Source organism: Molothrus ater, chromosome 26 (genome assembly GCF_012460135.2).
Source record: "Molothrus ater isolate BHLD 08-10-18 breed brown headed cowbird chromosome 26, BPBGC_Mater_1.1, whole genome shotgun sequence".
Taxonomy (NCBI): Eukaryota; Metazoa; Chordata; class Aves; order Passeriformes; family Icteridae; genus Molothrus; species Molothrus ater.
In genome coordinates, this window is record NC_050503.2 from 1,445,711 (window position 1) to 1,464,173 (window position 18,463).

The following is an 18,463-nucleotide window of genomic DNA, read 5'->3' on the forward strand; positions in this document are numbered from 1 at the left end:
AAACACAGCATGGCAGCCCTGATTCCAGTGGCACATCAGGGCTGGTGGCATCGTACTGACAGCACATGGAGGAGCAGGACATGTCTGGGGAGAAGGAGCTCTCAATCTGGAGCAGAATTAGTCAGGAAGGGTCACACTGAGGCCTGACTCTGCTGTAACTCCAGCTCCTGGTTCCTGTGGCCAAATCAAGGCCAGGTGCAGGATCCTAAGCCCAGACTCCAGAGCAATGTGTGCATCCACACCCAGGCAGCCACACCCACAGCAGCCCCAGCCCAGCAGCACGTGAGGCAATGGAGGGCATTTCCAAGCATTGTTCCCAGCTCCAGGGTCAACAAGATCCAGCAGGAAAACTCAGGGAGTGATTTCACAAGTGGTTTTAGCCAGTGCATGACTGAGCTGCTGTTGCAACACAGATACTCCCACACTCCTCCACAGCTCAGATCCCACTGGTTATCCTGAAACCTTCCTGGCAAGCAGGGGATCTGAGCTGGAGGAAGTTTAAAGGGGAAGCAGGAACAGGTAGCAGAGGGCAAGGCAGAGCTGGGACAGTCCTTTTGCCTGCTAACATGGTTCTAGGTAAAAGCAACCTGCACCACACCCAGAGGTGATGCTCTCCCTCCCTTATTCCCCAGTGGGGTTTTTTGTTGTGTTGAAGTTTTGTCTGTCCCTAAATCTCCATGTCTTTGTGTACAACCACAGCAACCTGGGTACAGCCTCCTTTGCCATGCCCAAAACCAAGGAATCACTGAATCCATAAGGCTGGAAAGGACTCCCAGGATCATCAAGTCAACCCAGCAGCCCCACCATGGTCACCACTAAACCATGTCCCCAGGTGCCACACCCACGTGCTTCCTGAGCACTCCCAGGGTTGGTGACTCTATCACTGTCCTGGGAAGCCCCTTCCAATGCTTTACAAACCCTTCTGTGAAGAAATTTTCTCAATATCCCACCTAAACCTCCCCTGGCCCAGCCTGAGGCCGTTCCCTCTGCTCCTGTCCCTGTTCCCTGGAGCATAGCCCGACCCCTGGGCTGTCCCCTCCTGTCAGGAGCTGTGCAGAGCCACAGGGTCCCCCTGAGCCTCCTTTGCTCCAGGCTCAGCCCCTTCCCAGCTCCCTCAGCCTCTCCTGGTGCTCCAGACCCTTCCCCAGCTCTGTTCCCATCTCTGGACATGCTCCAGCCCCTCAATGTCCTTCTTGTCATGAGGAGCCCAAACTGACCCCAGGAACTGAGGTGGGACCTCAGCAGTGCCCAGCACAGGACAGAGCTTCCCAAAGGTCTCACCCTACAAAGAATGAAACTGTTCTGGTTTGTCCCAGGATTAAAGGCTGGAGAGAGGAGGAACTGAGGCCCTTGTAAAGCTGCTACGTGTGGGCAGAGAGGAAACCAAAGCAGGATTTGCATATTTTCCTGCACAGGTCACTACTGCAGGTACAGCCAGAGCACAGGAACTGCATCATTTGAACTTAATGAGGCAGCTGGGCCAACACTGAGGCCAATCTGTCCCAGATTCCACAGCCAGCACTGCTCCAAGGCCTCATGGATCACTGCTGCCAGGGGCTGCACTTGTCCCTCTGCACCCATGGCATGGAACTGCTCTGCTGAGGGACTGGGGAGAGCAGCTCAGCAGCCAGGAGACACCAAACACTCTCCCCTTGCAGCTTCAGCCCTTCCCTCCCTGTGTGATACAACAGAACTGAGCAGTGAAGTGAAAAAAATCCCATTAGGTATTTTTCTCTGTCAGTTGTTGTCATGAAAATGCCCAATTCTCCCCGGCTGGGAGGAGGGCAGGGAAGTTGCTCCTGTTTTTCAGGAAGCACAAAGAGCAGCCTCTGCAGGCTCCCTGGAGCAGCACAGCTCCCTCCTGCCACCTCCTGCCTCCCTGCCTAACTGCAGCAAACCCAGCTCACTCACACAGCCGAGCGCCAAATTCTGGATTTTCCCACCACTGCAGGGCAAAACAATTGAAGTTGCACTTGGTTTATCCCCTTAAGGGAAGCCACTGTTCTGCTAAAGGCTTAAGCAAGGATTTCCCACCCCTGTGCTTGGACACACACGAGTTTTCTAAGCAGCTTACTGCTCCAGTTACTGAGAATGGTGTCTCATTACAAAGATTTTCTGCTTTCAAAGCATTTCTTCAAAACTGAAGGATTCTGTGCTCCCCAATACCCCAACATCTCAAAATTTCACGGTGTGCTCTGATGCTGAGCAGGCTGTGGATTCAACCCTGAAGCTACCAAGGGGTGCTGTGAAAACTGGGGGCTTATAAAAAGAAGGGAGAGAGACTTTTTATACTGGGATGGAGGGACAGGAGCCAGGCAATGGCTCCCACTGCCAGAGGGCAGGGCTGGATGGGATCCTGGAAATCAGGAATTGTTCCCTGGCAGGGTGGGCAGGCCCTGGCACAGGGTGCCCAGAGCAGCTGATTTTTTAAAAAAATCTTAAATTCATGTGGAAAAAAAAGAAAAGTAATAACCTGATCCCATCCAATCCAACTGTGCAGGACAGGCTTTAATGGTGTAAACAAATAAATTCTAACAAACCTTGAGTTTTGCCCAGAATCACCTTCTACCTCTAGCTTTTTGTTCTCCCTTGTGTGGCAGCTGCCAAATATAAAAATGCCACTAAAACAATGACAAGGAACATGCCCAGAGACCTGAGAGAAAGGCACAGGACAGACTGGGGATGCTGGGGTGGCACAGCAACTCTTCTGCTGCCTAAGGGAAAGAAAAAAGGTACAAAGGTACCCAGACAGTGCTCTGCTCCATCAAACTCCACAGCTGAGAAGTTTCTTCATTCCTTTTTCTAGTGCTGGGCTCCCTCAAAAGAAGTTTTGTGATATTTTGGAGTTACAACAGGCTCATTGGGAAGGGTCCTCCCCTCATTACAACCAAGAAAACTTGTCAGAAAAGATCTGTCCACCAGGATAAAGTTACCTTAGCATGGGAATCTGGAAAGGAAAAGATGGGAAAAGGGTTTGGCACTGTTGCCAAGGCTCTGAGACTGCTCCTTAAAAGGAAATCCCTTCTTTCTCATTTCTTCTGTGATTCACTGAAGATCATGAGCTTTCCTATGTCCCTCAAGCAGATGAGCTGGGCAGCTCAGGATAAATGAACCCAGCTCACTGCAGACAGCTGAGTGTCAGATACTGGATTTTCCTACCACTGCAGAGCAAAAAAAAATTAAGTTGCACTTGTTTTATCCCCTTAAGGGAAGCCACTGTTCTTGTAAAGGCTTAAGCAAGGATTTCCCAGCCACTGTCAGTGTGAGCAGAGCACAAATGTCACTGAGAATGAAGAGGTGTTGTTCCATCACTTACTTTAGCAACCTGGCAGCCTGGTGACCCCACAGCTCCAGAGCAGCAGCTGTAGTGAGTTTCCCACCCACCTGGCACTGAAAGAGAAAGAGATGAAGGGTCAAGGAGAGAACTCTTGTTAACAAGAGATCTGAACTTCAGCTTTCACTGCAGATCCCCTGGATAAGCATGACAAAAGTGTGTCCAACACAGGGGAAAAATAGCTGTGGATTCACAGGCAGCAATCTAAAGAGTTTAAGTCTCTGGTACTCAGCCAGACAAACTCCAGAAGCCACTCAGCTGCTCTGATGGAAAACCAGAGCAGAGCTCAAACTAGGTTAGTGCCTTGCTGCAAATGAATTCAGCCAAGATCAGTGAACTCTCCTGGGAGTGACAGACCTCTAGTGCTCCCAGTCAGCCTTTTAAAGGGCTGATTCTTTTCAAAAAGCACAGCAAGGCTTTTCCCTTTACTTTTCTGGACAAAAATGAAACCCCCATGCTGCAGCCCCAGTGTCACATTCTGAGGACAGCCAAGCCCAGCAGCTCTTTGTGAGGCCACTGCAGTGACAGGCACAGAACTGCCACCACCTGGGAGCGTGACAAGCCCCAAAATCAAGCTCAAAGCTGAGGAAGAGCCTGTGTTTGGGGCTGCAGCACAGGCAGCAGGGCCAACCTGTGGTTATTAATTGTTGCAGTGTTGTTGTGGGTCCCAGGACGAGGTGAGAATTGACTCCAAGTTCTTAGAAGGCTGATATATAATATAATATAATATAATATAATATAATATAATATAATATAATATAATATAATTAATATAATTAATATAATTAATATAATATAATATAATATAATATAATATAATATATTTAATATAATATATTTAATATAATATAATATAATATAATATAATATAATATAATATAATATAATATAATATATTTAATATAATATATTTATTATGTTATATTTATTATGATATATTATTTATATTATATTATATTATATTATATTATATTATATTATCTATATTATATTAATTATGTTATATTATATTTATTATATTATAATTATACAGTAAAACTACACTAAAGAAAGAAGAAGGAGACATCAGAAGGCGAGCAAAGAATGATAATAAAAAACCCGTGACAGACTCAGAGAGCCTGACCCAGCTGGCTGTGATTGGCCATTAATTAAAACCAATTCACATGCTGGGTAAACAATTCTCCAAATCACATTCCAGAGGAGCAAAACATGGGGAAGCTGAAGCTTCTCAGGAGAAGCAGTGGTGGCAAAGGGATTTTCCATCGATGCAGCAGTGCCTGGCAGGGCTGGCTGTACCTCTCTGCTTGCGCAGGCGCCCCCAGTGATGGACGCACTCCTCCCTGCGGATGCAGCTCCCCGAGGCTGACACCATGTACTCGGTGCCACAGCGACAGCAGATCCTGCACGAGGCTTGGGGACAGGAGACAAACGACAGCCAGGTCACTGCAAGCAGCCTTTCCTACCCCCTCACCTGGCCAAAGCCAAGTAAATCACCATCACTCAGCCCCAAACGCTGTTAAATGATGTTTTCTGTTATAAAAGATTCCAAATGTTGTTGCAAACTCCTATAAAGGCACAGCAATCCCCCCCTCCAAACACTTCCCAGAGGCAAACACAAAGACTCTCCAGTGGTTTTGCTGGTCCACATAAGCTGCCCTCAGTTCCATCAAGGTTTGCTGCATTGTTTCTCCACGCACAGCAAATTACGTTGGAGTCTAACACAGTTATTTTAAGGAACAGGATAAATAAGTCATTCTTTGGACACCAGAGCTAATGAAGCCTGGTTTCCAGGGGATCTGTGCCTTGTCACTTCCAAATGACATTTTAGCCCTTCTAGGGCACAGCTTTTCTGTCAGGATTTTCCAGCAGCTGGATGAAGGAGCACTTAGGGCAGGGCCTGGCAGTCTGCAACTGCTCCCTCCTACCACCTCTGCTTTTACTGCCCAAAATTTGGGGAAGGGACATGCAAAAAGCCACTGGGAAGGAGCTATGATTCTTCTGATCTCCATGCAATTCCACAGTTCCACCAAAATTCCATTTTGGGGTGAGCATTAAAGCTGTTAGCACACTGCCAGCTCTGCCCAACTGGTCACAGTGGCAGCTTTAGTTAAACAAGGAGAAATTCAAAAATCCTGCAACATCTGCAGGAAACTACAGGAACAAAAGCAGGAACATGAGCTCAGGTTCATATAAAGAAGCTGGCTGGTTCCTGGGAAAAAAGGGCTCTCACAAATACAGCACTTGACAGTGTTAATGCAAGAGAGCTTTTGCCCAGGTTGCTTCAGCAACCACAGGACAAATGTAGGCACAAGGTGTTAACATGGATGAGCACTTAACACACTTTAGTGAGGTCTCTCCACACAGATGCTCAGGGGTGCATGGCAAAGCACCTCAACAGAAATCACCAGTCTGGATTTTATCCCTGCTGCAGCACAGCCTGCTTTAGGCAGGGGCTGAGGAGCAGAAATCTTGCCATGAGTTCAGAAAATTCAGAGGAAGACCCCATCCTGTGGGTTGACCCAACCTGTGGGTTCAAGGCCAGGCTGGATGTGGGTTGGAGCAACCCAGTCTGGTGGAAGGTGTTCAGGGAGTGGAATGAGATAGGGCTTTGAAGTCCCTTCCAATCCAAACTATTTTGTGATTTTATGATCATTTTGTCCAGCTGCACAAAGGGCTCTGGGGAACTATTTGGCCCAGAAGTGCCACGAGATCAAATGGAAAACTCTGCAAACTCTGCAATCCAGAGCAGCAGAGCAGGGACCCAGTGCAAAACCAGCCTGGCCCTGTGTCAGTCCTTATCCCACCATAACAGCAGCTCACACAGACAGAGACAGAAAAAAATCCTTCCCCTGGGAGAGGGGAGGGCCACCATGTGCAGAACAGGAGCCTCTTTCCAACCTGTTCCATTGCTGTTCTTTGGCAGCACAGAATCCTGGAATTGCTGAGGGTGGAAAAGACCTTTAAGATCAAATCCAACCATCAGCACCACCACCGTGGTCACCACTAAACCACGTCCCCAGGTGCCACATCCACACATTTGTTCAACATTTACAGGGTGATGACTCCACCACTGCCCTGGGCAGCTTGTTCAATGCTTCACAACCTTTTCCACACAAAAATTTTCCCTTATATCCAATCTAAACCTCCTCTGGTGCGACTTGAAGCTGTTTCCTTTCATCCTGTCACTTGTTACCTGGAAATTACAAATTAGAAACCTCCCTCAGCCTCACAGACTATAAACTCTGGGTCAACACCAGCATTCTCAGGATGTGAAAGCTGAAGTAACTCTCCAGAGCAGCAGAGTTCTGCAGCCACACTCCCCATCCCAACAGGACCAAGGGGCAGCTCCTGCCGTGCCCAGCAGACCCTGCAGAAGGAAAGAGGCAGCAGAGCTTACAGTCAGTGACTTTCTTCTCCTCTGCAGTGAAGAGCACAGCCCGTCCAGCCTTCTCAGGGTGAGGCATTGGGTAGCCATTCTCCTTGAGCTGCTCCTCAGTCATCAGGTACTCCTTGAGGCGCCGGTACAGGGCAGCTCCTGCACACAAACACAGGGCTCAGCTCTCAGCACCGAAGCACTGCCTGTGTTTCTGCCTTTACAAAGTCTCCTGCCTTGATAAACTGAACTTCCCCCACTATTCTGAACTTGACTCAACTCAGGGTGGACAGGGGAATAGGTGTTGGGTGGTCATTTTTAAAATCTGGCCATTATTGTACAAGTTGATTTGTAAACTCCTTGAAGAAGGAGCATTAAGTCTGGAAAGCACAGCTGGAACAGAATTCCTCCACAAGGCCCATCTTCAGCCTTGCTGTTACTGATAGAACCAACCCAATTTGGGTTGAAGGGACCTTGGAGATCATCCCATCCCACCCCTGCCATGGCAGGGACACCTCCCACTGTCCCAGGCTGCTCCCAGCCCTGTCCAGCCTGGCCTTGGGCACTGCCAGGGATGCAGGGGCAGCCCCAGCTGCTCTGGGCACCCTGTGCCAGGGCCCTGCCCACCCTGCCAGGGAACAATTCCTGATTGCCAAGATCCCATCCAGCCCTGCCCTCTGGCACTGGGAGCCATTCCCCTTGTCCTGTCACTAAATGTGAGAGACTTCTCCAATTCTAATGTTTAAATGCAACAGCTGATAATTGGTAACACAGCCCTCAAATACCCCTCAAAGGCCACCCACAGCTCCCTAAAAACTTCATTATCAGAAGCTTCTTCCTGCTACTGATTTCAGGCTGCTTGTTTCATTTCACAGAATAATTATAACTCCTTGCACTCTGCTCAATATCTCCTTTGGCTGCTGCATTAAACCCTTCCAATATTCCTGGGTGCCCTTTGATGTTGCTTAGCTGAGCTATATTGGCCCTTTTAAGCTTTCTCAATGTCAATTCCTTCTGCTCCATGGCCTCCCTGGCTCTCCTCTGATCTCCTCCACAATTTGCCTACATCTCTTGGCAACCAAAATACCCATAACTGATTTGAGCCCACATGAAAAATGCTCGTGGCACAACCCTTTGGCTACGATACGACCTTCCCGTGACATTGGTGAAACTGAGCCCTGCAGAAATGGAGATTTTTAAGTTTGCCTTTTAATCTGACAGGCACATTGTAAAGAACTGCTTCAGGGCAAGAAAGTTGAAGTAAAATAATGCCCAAAGCACAAGAGGCAGCTCTGAGTGGTTATTGATGCTCCATCAAAGCCAGCCAGGCTGCAGCTGTGACCTCAGAGCCTCAGTGAGGGGCACTGGTCAGTGGTGTCACCATCCCCCAGGGGACTCTGCAGCTCTGTGATGCAGCCAGAGGACAGAGAAATCCCAGTACTTCAGGTCATATAATCCTGAGTGAGAAGGGACCCACAGGGATCATTGATCCCAGCGCCTGTCCCTGCACAGCCACCCCAAGAGCCCCACCCTGAGCACCCCTGAGAGTGCAGGTTTGGGCTGGGAGAGACCTTAGAGACCATCTTGTTGCACCTTCCACCAGACCAGGCTGCTCAGAGCCCTGTCCAGCTCTGTCACCCTGGGCAGCAGCAGCCACTGAGAGTTCAGGTGACACCAGGAGTGACACACACAGCCCCAGTGCCCTGCACTGCCACCACAACCAGCTTCACACAGGCCCAGAGACTGGACAAACCAAGGAATCCTGGAATGTTCTCAGTGGGAAGGGACCCTCAGCGATCATTGATCCCAGCCCCAGTCCCTGCACAGGCACCCCAAGAACCCCACCCTGAGCAGCCCTGGGAGCTCCTGGAGCTCTGGCAGCCTTGGCACCATTCCCTGGGGAGCCTGGGCAGTGCCCAGCAGCCTCGGGGGGCAGAACCTTGCCCTGAGCTCCATGCCAAGGCCTGGCCCAGCTCCAGCCCTTGCTGGGCTCCTGTCCCTGTCCCAGAGCAGAGCTCAGCCCCTGCCCCTGTGCCTGCCCTGGGCAGGAGCTGCAGCCCCCAGGAGCCTCCCCTCAGTCTCCTGGGCTCCAGCTGAACCAGCCAAGTGCCCTCAGCTGCTCCTCAGCCCTTCCCCAGCTCCGTGTCCCTCCTTTGGCCACTCTCCAACAGCTTTGGCTCCTTCTGATCTCGTGGTGCCCAAAGTGCCCCCAGCACTGGAGGTGAGGCTGCCCCAGGGCAGAGCAGAGTGGGACAATCCCTCCCTGGGCCTGGTGCCCCCAGCACAGGGTGGCCCTTGGGGCTGCCAGGGCCCAGCAGTGACTCAGATCCAACTTGCCCCTGACCAGGACCCCCAGGGCCCTTTCTGCAGTGCTCTGAGATGAGCCAGATCTGCTGTGATGCCTGGAACAGTTGCTGAGCACATCCCAAGGGATGCTCCTGCCTTAGAGGAGCTCAGCTTGGGCACCTTGGTCTGGTTCTCTGCATGTCTGCTGATTTCCAGGACATCTGGGTCCTGTTTGGCTTTGGGATTTGCTGCTGCATTTCTTTTTTCCTCAGCCCCTTCCCCAGCTCCAAGTCCCTCCTTTGGGCACTCTCCAACAGCTTTTGATCTTTCTGATCTTGTGGTGCCCAGAGTGCCCCCACAACTCGAGGTGAATGCAGCAGCCTGGTCCTGCACCCCCCAGTCAGTGTCACACCTCAGCTCCCCCCTCAGCAGTGACAGCCCAGCAGGAACAGGCTCTGACCTGTCAGATCCTCAGCTCTCAGGCTCCCTGAGCGGTTCAGAGTGAAGCTGGTCTTGGCAGCAAGCTTTCCTCCCAGCACAGCCTCGTGGGACACCACCTTCTTGTTACTTGTCTCTGCAAGGAGAGGGGAGCAGCACAGGGGGACAGACATCAGGTACCCAGTGGGTGACTTCAGTCCCAGTTTGGGACGCTACACATGGGCAAGAGGAGGATTGTGTTTATTCTCTTTAACTCTTGTTTTGCTCCAGAAATGGATTTTTTGTGCCACATGCTGGCCCAGCATTTCCATCCCAGCACCACAGAGAGTATTCTGTTCACACTGTCAGCCCACAGCAATTTTAAGGGCAGCAAAAACACTTTTCCAGTTTTGTTAGAAACTTGTAGCTCTCCCTTCTCACTCTGCACAGCAAGGCCTCTGACTGACCAGAAGAGAGGAGTCAGCACAGAAACAACTTGACCCCTTCATGTGCTGTGTGAGGGCATCACCCACCCCCAGGAAGCAGCTTTGATTCTGGGGCCCTGCAGACCAACCTCCCACGTAGGATCCTTCAGCTTCTTTCAGAAAGGAGCTTCAGAGCTCTAGAATATGCTCAACACATCAGACAATGGCAGAGAGGGGCTTTTTACTAATCATTAACTGGCAGCCCTCTCCTAAAGGCCAGCCTCCAAGTTCAGCTGCTCTGCCTAATGGCCAGGAACGTAATGAAGACAGAGAGGAGAGAAGGGAAGAGACCAAAGGAAAAAAAAATCACAAGAACAGCACAAATTGATTGTTTAATGTACCCTCTGGAGGGCCAATAATGAAATGTCTTAACCCTCTTCGTTTCTCTCTTGAAGCTTAATGTGTGTAACAGATTTCTGTGGTGATGGACGAGTCTATCACTTTGAAGGCATCATGTGAAAGTTACTCCATTAGCAGGGCTTTTCATTTGAAAGAACTTGTGCTAAAAAAAAAACCCACCCATGTGGCATTATCTCCATTTAGGCTGAGAAAGCCAACAAAGCATTGCAGGACCTGCCTCTTGAAGGCCCATTAAGGCTTGCCAGGCTATAAAAAGCTAAACTGGAGCTGTTTGCCTTTCAGCATAATGCTGCTGAGAAATGGGTTCTGGCTTTTGAAACAAGTTTCTCTGTGTGGTTTGTAATCCCAGCAGGGCTCCAGCTGCTCAGCTGCAAGGTACCTACTGTTGGTGCTGGCTGGGGAGTTGGGCACGAGGCTGCGGAGCTTCTTCAGGGTGTTCACAGCCACGTTCAGGTAGATGTTGCGGCTGGTGCTGCGCTCGTAGGCCACCTTCTCCTCTGCCAGGGCCTGGGAACAGCACAAACCATCACCACACACTCCTTTCCACTGCTCACAGAACCCCAGAACGGTTTGGGATGGGAGGTGATGAGGTCTCTGGTGTTGAGATGACCCTGAGGTGTTGGAAAGTCTCTGTTTCCAAACCCCAAGATGGAAGAAGAAGGCAGAATTCCTTGGCTCTGGTTCTCAAGGTTGTTTATTTGCTCTTATCTAATCATTGTCTGTTTGACCTGCTGAGATCTGTCTGGCAGGTCAGGTTGAGGCACACTGACCACCCTCAGATGGTGTTATCTTTTTATACTAAACACTACCTGTACTTTATTTACAATAATTTTCCAATACCTATCACCTATGTTAGACAGTCTGTCTGTACTCTAAACCAACCCAAAAGTGCCACCATCACAGCAGAAGATGGAGGACAAGAGAAGAAGAAGGAGAAAGAACATGCCCAGATTCCTCTATCTTGCCTCTTGAACCCCCATTCTAAAAACCCCAAAATTCTACTTTTCCACCCTGTGGTAAATTCACTATCATTCTACTCAAACCCCTGTGGCTTGTAACTCTTCACACAAAGTTGGGAATTGTTTCCATGGACTAAAATCAAAGGCACAGGTGTTTGTGACTCTGTGCCAAGGTCTCTGAGCCCCTTGCCAGGGCCTCAAGTCCTCAAGGGCAGTCAGAGGAATGTCCTCAGGTTCTGTCAGGGAGGAACCTCAAAGATCAGTTTTTTCCACCTTCCACTATCCCAGGTTGTTCCAAGCCCCATCCAACCTAGCCTTGAACACTCTCAGGGATGGGGCAGCCACATTTCCATGGCTTTTGGAGAAAAGAAATGTTTGGCTCTTAAATACAGACTCCAAGTAGTGATGCCTCAGGTTTGAGCTTTTCTGTTTTTCAGATTCTGTGCTGCTTTAGTCTGTGGGTCTGGGTTTCACATTATGGCATGGTGAGCTCTGTGCACAGAGCAGGGAGACAAAACAATTCCTGCTCCAGCTGGGGGCCAAGGACAAATGATCCAAATCTCAGCCCCAAGAGGACAAACACCGTGGGCTGGAGAGAGAAAAACAAGGATGGGACTGCATGGGGTGGGGCTGGAATTGGACAATGAACTCCAATATGCAAATGGAGCAGAACTGATCAAAGTGAGGGACCCTGTGACCTGGTTGTGCATTTTGTGACCATTTTGGGTTTTATCTTGGGTGCAGCCCTGGCTGGGCCCTTGTGCTGCCCAGGGTGGATCCATTCAGGCCTCCTAATAAATCCCTGCTTTATTCTTTAGCTCTGTCCAGTCTCTGTTCTAGCTCAGCCTTCACAAGGCATCAGTAGGACCACAAAGAAAAAAAATTGCCTGACAAGGAATTGAGTAATAAAGCAGAATATGGCACCAATATGTACTTGCTCACATAAATAAGAGAAAAAAAGTATTTCATTTTAAGCAAAGTGCTAGAAAAAGTACTTTCATGAGAAACTTTCCTGAAGAGATTAATAAAACTTTCCTACTTAGCAAAAAAAAAAAAAAAATTGAAACTTTAACATATTTTAAACTGGTATCATCCTTTGTCTTTCCCCCAGTATAAAGTCTGCTGCCACCTTGGCTTAAGTATTCCAGAGCTGCTCTTGTTCCCAAGAATATCTAAGCTCGCCATGTTTTCATCAAGTAATTCTTGATTCTTGTTCTTGGAACTGCCTGGGCAAGGCTGCTTTCCCCACTTTGGGGCAGTGCAAGATCTTAACTGGTAAGAAAAGGAGGTTTGGCAAATGGTGGCTCCTTGGGAAGGTGGAATCCCACAAAAGAAATCCTTGTGGTGTCTGCTTTGTTTTGGAACACACCACACAATGTCCCACATTTACCCAAATAACAGCCAAGCTTTTCCAAGAAAATGTATTACTCTCTTCTGGAAATCCAACCATACTGTCCCTACTGCTAGAAAGTTCCTTAAAGTCTCCTTAACAGCCTTCAGAAGCAGCAAGGACCCAATTCCCAACCAAACACGTCTATCCCAAACACTTCCCTGTGCTCAACACTTTGATTCCAGGAGGTGTTTTTGGCTGCACCAGAGCAGAAGCTCTTTGACCACAATGCACATTCCTCTGCATCCTCTCCTGGGGTTATTAAGGGCTCAGGCAAGATTTGCAAATGAAGGGAAAGATGGGATTTCCTACTGGAAGCCCCCACTGGAATGACACTTGCTGTTGCCCATTCTGGTGATATTTAATGCCATTTTCCTCAGTTGTGGATAGGGGAATCTTCAGGGAATCAGGGAATGGTCTGGCTTGGAAGGGACCTTAAGATCATCAAGCTCACACCCCCAAGTTTCTACAAGCATAAATACAATTCAGTTTTCTGGATTTGCTACCATTTTAGAAGGTTTTGGCCAAGGCAGAGGATGTCATTCCCTGCTGCAAACATTATTCTGAGAAGCAGGGATGTGTACAGACCTTGTCGAAGGCTTCCTGGGAGGAGGAGCAGAACTTCAGGCACTCATCAATGAAGAGATTGAGATACCTCTGACGAATGTTGGTTGGGACTTTAGCACCAAACTCTGTGGGAATAACAGGCCTCTGTAAAGTGGTGCTCTGGGGGTGAGACAGAGAGAGAAAGAGGCTGGTCAGGCTCCAGGAGGTTGCTCTGAGGCTCTCCCACTTCCTGTTATTAATCATGGGATGACTTCCTTTTTGAAAATCTGCCCAAAGCCAAACTTAACACGCAGCACTTTTGGTACTAAAAATACCACTTGAGGCTTCACCACCTTCAGTGCTCTAAGTCCTTCAGAAAACAGCTGTATTTCACTCTGAGGTCAGCCAGGAGCCAGGGACTCCAGGGGCATTAGTCACACCCAGCATTCCAGAGCAGGGCATGCTGACATTTCCACTGAGAGGGCCAAGGTTAGGATGGCACCAAGCACCACTGGAGCCATGAACACACACCACCAGTGATGGGCACCACACACAGGTTTGGTGCTCTGGCTCTGAAGAGAGAACAGGAGGCCCCTCCTGCCAGGCTGTAACTGATCCCACCCCCACTTCCTGGGGCATTCCTGTAAATTGACTGCATTGGGGGTTTTCTTCCATTTTTCATGCCAATCATGAGGTTCCTAAAAGGATTTGCCCCCTTCAATTTAATGGCATGTTCTTCAAAAGCTGCATGTTGGGCTGAGCTGTGAGCCACCACTGCAGCTTTCCATTTCACACCAGTTTATGCCCCACATCAAAGCACACTTGTCTCTTTTTCAGAGAGGAAAATGTTCATTCATCTCTAAAACACCCAATTGTTTTGTCAGTTGTCCTCCATCCCACCCAAGAGATATCCATAAACCAAGCCATCTGCTGCAATCTGGAATAACAACAACTCTGTGGAAGGTGTGAGCTTGTTCCAAGGGGAGCAACTGGTCCTATCCCAATGGGAGAAGTGCTCATTTTCCCCAGGAGACTCTCACCTTGATGCCCTGTTCAAAGGGATTTGAACAGGGCATCATTAAATTTCCATTAAATATATAAATTCTCAACCTCTAATATTATACCCTTAAGCACCTCTCTAACTCTGCTAAATATTTTATCCTTTCACTTATTTCTCTTATTTTTAATCAGCTTCAAGTTCGACGTTACTATGGTGGCAGTTTGGGTGGGAAAGGAAAAAAATTACTTTTCACTCTTCTAGAAATAATCAGAGCAAGTTATGACAGATCTTGACACAAAGCATCATCAAAAAGGGATCTTTAACCAAGTCCTGGCACTAACCAGTTCTGCCATGCACTCCAGCACACAGCTCCTTATGCCATCCCAGGCTGCTCCAGGGGGAATTCTGCTCTCAGTTGTCTTAGCAAGTACCAGGAAAGGAGGGACTTAACAGAATCCCAGAATGGTTTGGGTGGGAAAGGGGCTTTAAAAATCATCCCATTCCACCCCTGCCATGGCAGGGACACCTTCCACTGTCCCAGCTGCTCCCAGCCCTGTCCAGCCTGGCCTTGGGCACTGCCAGGGATGCAGGGGCAGCCCCAGCTGCTCTGGGCACCCTGTGCCAGGGCCTGCCCACCCTCACAGCCACAAATTCCTTTCCAAGATCCCATCTAACCCTGCTCTCTGGCAGTGGAAGCCATTCCCTGTGTCCTGTCACTTTGCTTAGGAACTCATAACAAAGGCACCCAAAGGCTGGGCAGAGATCCCAGGGGGTAAAGAGAAACAAAACAAAAGCAACTAACAAAGACAAAATAGCCTTTTCTTTAAAAACCACCAGCAGCATGAAGTTCAGTGCTCACATTTTATTATCTAGGTCACAGAGGGACATTATTCATAACCACCAGTGTGGCCCACAGAGCCTGGCAAGGCCATGAATCCACCCCTGGCTTTTGAGCACAGGAGGTTCCAAGCCCCTGACCCAAACACACCCAGGCCAGTCAGCACAAGAGAAGGCTCAAATTGGAGACAAGTGATCAATATTCACAGAGATCAGAGCAGCATTTAAGTATTTCTACCTTTTTAAGCTCCTACCACTTGAGTGTTTAATTTTTTATACAATGCTATCTAGGAAAACCACAGGAAGAAACAAACCCACTCAATCAACATAATCAAAACACCACTCTCAGGGAGTGCTAAGTTTGGAACAGCAGGATCAAACATTCCACCCTCCCTGGGGAATGACAGGAAAGAATTCAAATTCCCCTTACCTGTAAGGAGGGAACATGTGCTACCCTTTTGGGCACGATGGTGCTGGTGGTCTTGGAAGCCATCCCAGCCAAGGTGCAAGGCTTCAGAGGAAGGGTGGAGGCTTCAGAGTCATTGGAAGGTGTGACACTCCTGCCACCAACAGCTGTCTTACTGCTCCCAAGGCCTGCAGGGAACACAAAACACTCAGGTACAAATCCTGCCACTGGGCTCCAGGCTGCCAGAATGAACTCACTATCAAAGGCCAGTACTGCAAGCTGTGATTTTCTCAAATCCAGGTCTCCAAAGGGACACAAATTGGGCAATTTTACCACCTTGCAGGCAAGGATGAAGAAATCATCTGCCAGGAAACGTGTCTCATTTGGGTTTGTTTTGGGGTGCCTGAGTCAGCAGAGTTTAAAGAGGTAACTCTGTCAGCTGGAGGCACTGACACCCCACACGTCAGCTCTGAGTCCTTCCACCACAAAGGCACAGCAAGGAGCCTTCATTAGCACTTCCCTCCTGCTCCTGCCCCCTCCAGGCTCCAATGGAAGAGGGAATGAAGAGCAAACACAATCCAAGGAAGAAACAGAAAAAGGAGAGGCTGAAGCGAGGGAGGTTGGGTGAGACAGATCAGGCTGGACACGTCTGACCTGCTGCTTTTCACAACAGGGTGGAATTTCTCAGGGAAAGACCTTCCACTGGACACTCCCAGCAGAGATTCAAGTCATGGCCAGTCCTACACATCCCCTGACAGTTTCACACGTGCTCAGGAGAAATATAAACAGGGTAGAGCCTTTAACCAGGGGAAGGACAGGACAGTGACCCCACATCCCACTGCTGGCTTACTTTGCTTGGCCGCTGCGGTGAGGGCTGCATTTGGCACATGAGCAATCCTCCTCTTTTCTCCTGGCAAACAGAGAGAGGTCTTTTGAACAGCCCCAGCCAGCTGTGCTGCCTGCTGCTGAGCCAGCTGGATCCTCTGGTAACACACCTCCTGGGCTGTGGGGGGACGGTAGGGCCGCACCACCGGCTTGCTCGGGGTCTCTGCCTGCACACACAAACAGCATTTAGGGCCAGCAGCTCCCCTGCTCCATCCACACCCCCCAGAAAGGTCCCTTCTCCTCAAGCCCTCTGTTAGCAAGTACAGGGTTTTGAGAGGACAACATCCCAAGTGTCTTCCAGAATGAAATAATTAAGAGTCATCCTTTAACAAACATGGCATTAATGATTCATGCTCTGGGAAGGCCTCCCAGCTCACTGGCACGTTCCTCAATTCATGAGCTGTTTTAGTGGCTGTGCCCAGCCCAGTCCTGGGCTCTATCAACACCCTCAGCCTTGCCCTAGCACACAGACCTTGCCCTGTGCTGCCTTCTTTGCTTTTTACTGCAATAAAAAAGTGACACCAATTCTCCACTCCTCTTTGCCACAGGACACTGAGCTCCACTGCTCCCTCCCTGAGGACACCTGCATCCACCTCTGCACCACAGCAGCTCCCACCTCTCTGCAGCCCTGGAACTGCTTAAAAGCCTCACAGAGAAGTATTTATGGGATCAGAGCATTACATAAACTGATTTTCTGAATTTCAAACAGGCTCTGTCCCTGCCCACTTCTGGAGGCACCTCAGTTACAGCACAAACAGGTTCACACGAGCTTCCTTTGATGGCCAAATTTAGGTTTGCAGGAAAAGTGCCAGAAATTATGTCAGCAAAGAGAGAAGTTTCCTAGCAGCAAGTGCAAGAGAAGCAGCAGTAGTACAAACTTCTCCCTCTACTTAACAGCCTTTGAAATGTGAGGAACAGGCCCTCCCTCCTGGAATCTCCTTGGACGAGGGTGGCCCAGTGAAACACCTGGGGGCAAAGCTGGCACCTCCTGCATTCCCGGCCTCTGATGCTGACAGCAGCTTCTGGATACCAAACTGGGTGCAGTCAGACATTAAATTATAATTACAGACTTCCAAGCAGCACAGGCCACTCATTTTCTGCCTCACCTGCAATTCCTTTGGCCCCCATTTCCCCTGGCAACCAACCCCGAACTCGGCTCCCTCCCCTTCTCCTCTCAGTCCCTGAGCCATAAATCATGAGCAAGACTGAGCAAATATTCCACTTGGAGGGACACAGCAAAGCACGTTCTGAGGTGAAAAGTGGCAGCTGAGGTGTTACAGCACCTCCTGGGCAGAGCTGGGAGCTGCTCTGAGCTGAGAAACTGCAGGGAATGCAGGTCCTGGAGCTGCCCTGGCAGCTGAGCACACCAGATCAGCTCTGTTTGCCCAAGCAAAGGCTCTGCTGGGGCTCCCATCTTTGGAAAGCATTTTTGGATCAGCTGTCACATTAAGAAAATATATTTAAAGGTTTGTACATGTCTAAAAGGTGCCTCTTTGCAATAAATATTTGAGTTAATGAATTTCCAAGCCATTTGCTTCAGTCTCTTATCTCTTCACTTTGGAAGAAAGGGCCCTTATCAAACCACATGAACTGGCTGGAGATATGTAGTTAAATAAAACCTATTGTATTGACCCCAGGGCTTCAAATTATTAAAGGCAAAAAAAATCCTTCCTAGGCAGAGAGGAAAGGCAGAACAATTAATTTGGACTACCCAGCTCAAATTAGTGCACAAGGCTCCACTCTTATCCAGCTGCAACATAAAACTAATCTGAGATCAGCACCTGGAGGGAAACACATTAAACCCTCAGAGAATACATGAATTAAAATCCCAGGGAGAAAGGAATAAAAAAATCAGATTTTTTTGCTTCTTCTTTGTTTTTTGTTTTGTTTTTTTTTTTGTTTGTTTGTTTGGTTTTAATTTTTCTCCTCTGTATTTGTACAATTGGGAAAGAAGAGTATCCAAACAAATACTGCTGAGATCTTGGCTGATTCAGAGCAGATGTAAGGTAATGGTTTTAAACATCTGACCAAATTCCTGTACTATCTTTTAGATCCACAAGGCACAGAAAAATACCAGCAGATACAGAGTAACCTTGTGTCCAGTTATTTTTTATTGAAATCTCTAAATTAAGCTATACTGGAGAAAAATGAACACCCCAACCTATCCCAAAGGGTTACCAAGAGC

General features: G+C 48.8%; 1 protein-coding gene across 1 annotated transcript in view; it reads right to left on the bottom strand.

Moving 5' to 3' along the window:
- The window catches only part of REXO1 (RNA exonuclease 1 homolog), a 49,250-nt gene that overhangs the window by 7,586 nt on the left and 23,201 nt on the right, over positions 1 to 18,463 (bottom strand). Inside the window, exons 4-11 of the mRNA XM_036399371.2 lie at positions 16,244 to 16,445; positions 15,418 to 15,581; positions 13,193 to 13,330; positions 10,639 to 10,762; positions 9,454 to 9,567; positions 6,732 to 6,869; positions 4,631 to 4,744; positions 3,317 to 3,390 (exon numbers count right to left, since the gene is read on the bottom strand). Of these exons, the coding sequence (XP_036255264.1) occupies positions 3,317 to 3,390; positions 4,631 to 4,744; positions 6,732 to 6,869; positions 9,454 to 9,567; positions 10,639 to 10,762; positions 13,193 to 13,330; positions 15,418 to 15,581; positions 16,244 to 16,445 (1,068 nt within the window). The remainder of the gene's footprint in view (positions 1 to 3,316; positions 3,391 to 4,630; positions 4,745 to 6,731; positions 6,870 to 9,453; positions 9,568 to 10,638; positions 10,763 to 13,192; positions 13,331 to 15,417; positions 15,582 to 16,243; positions 16,446 to 18,463) is intronic.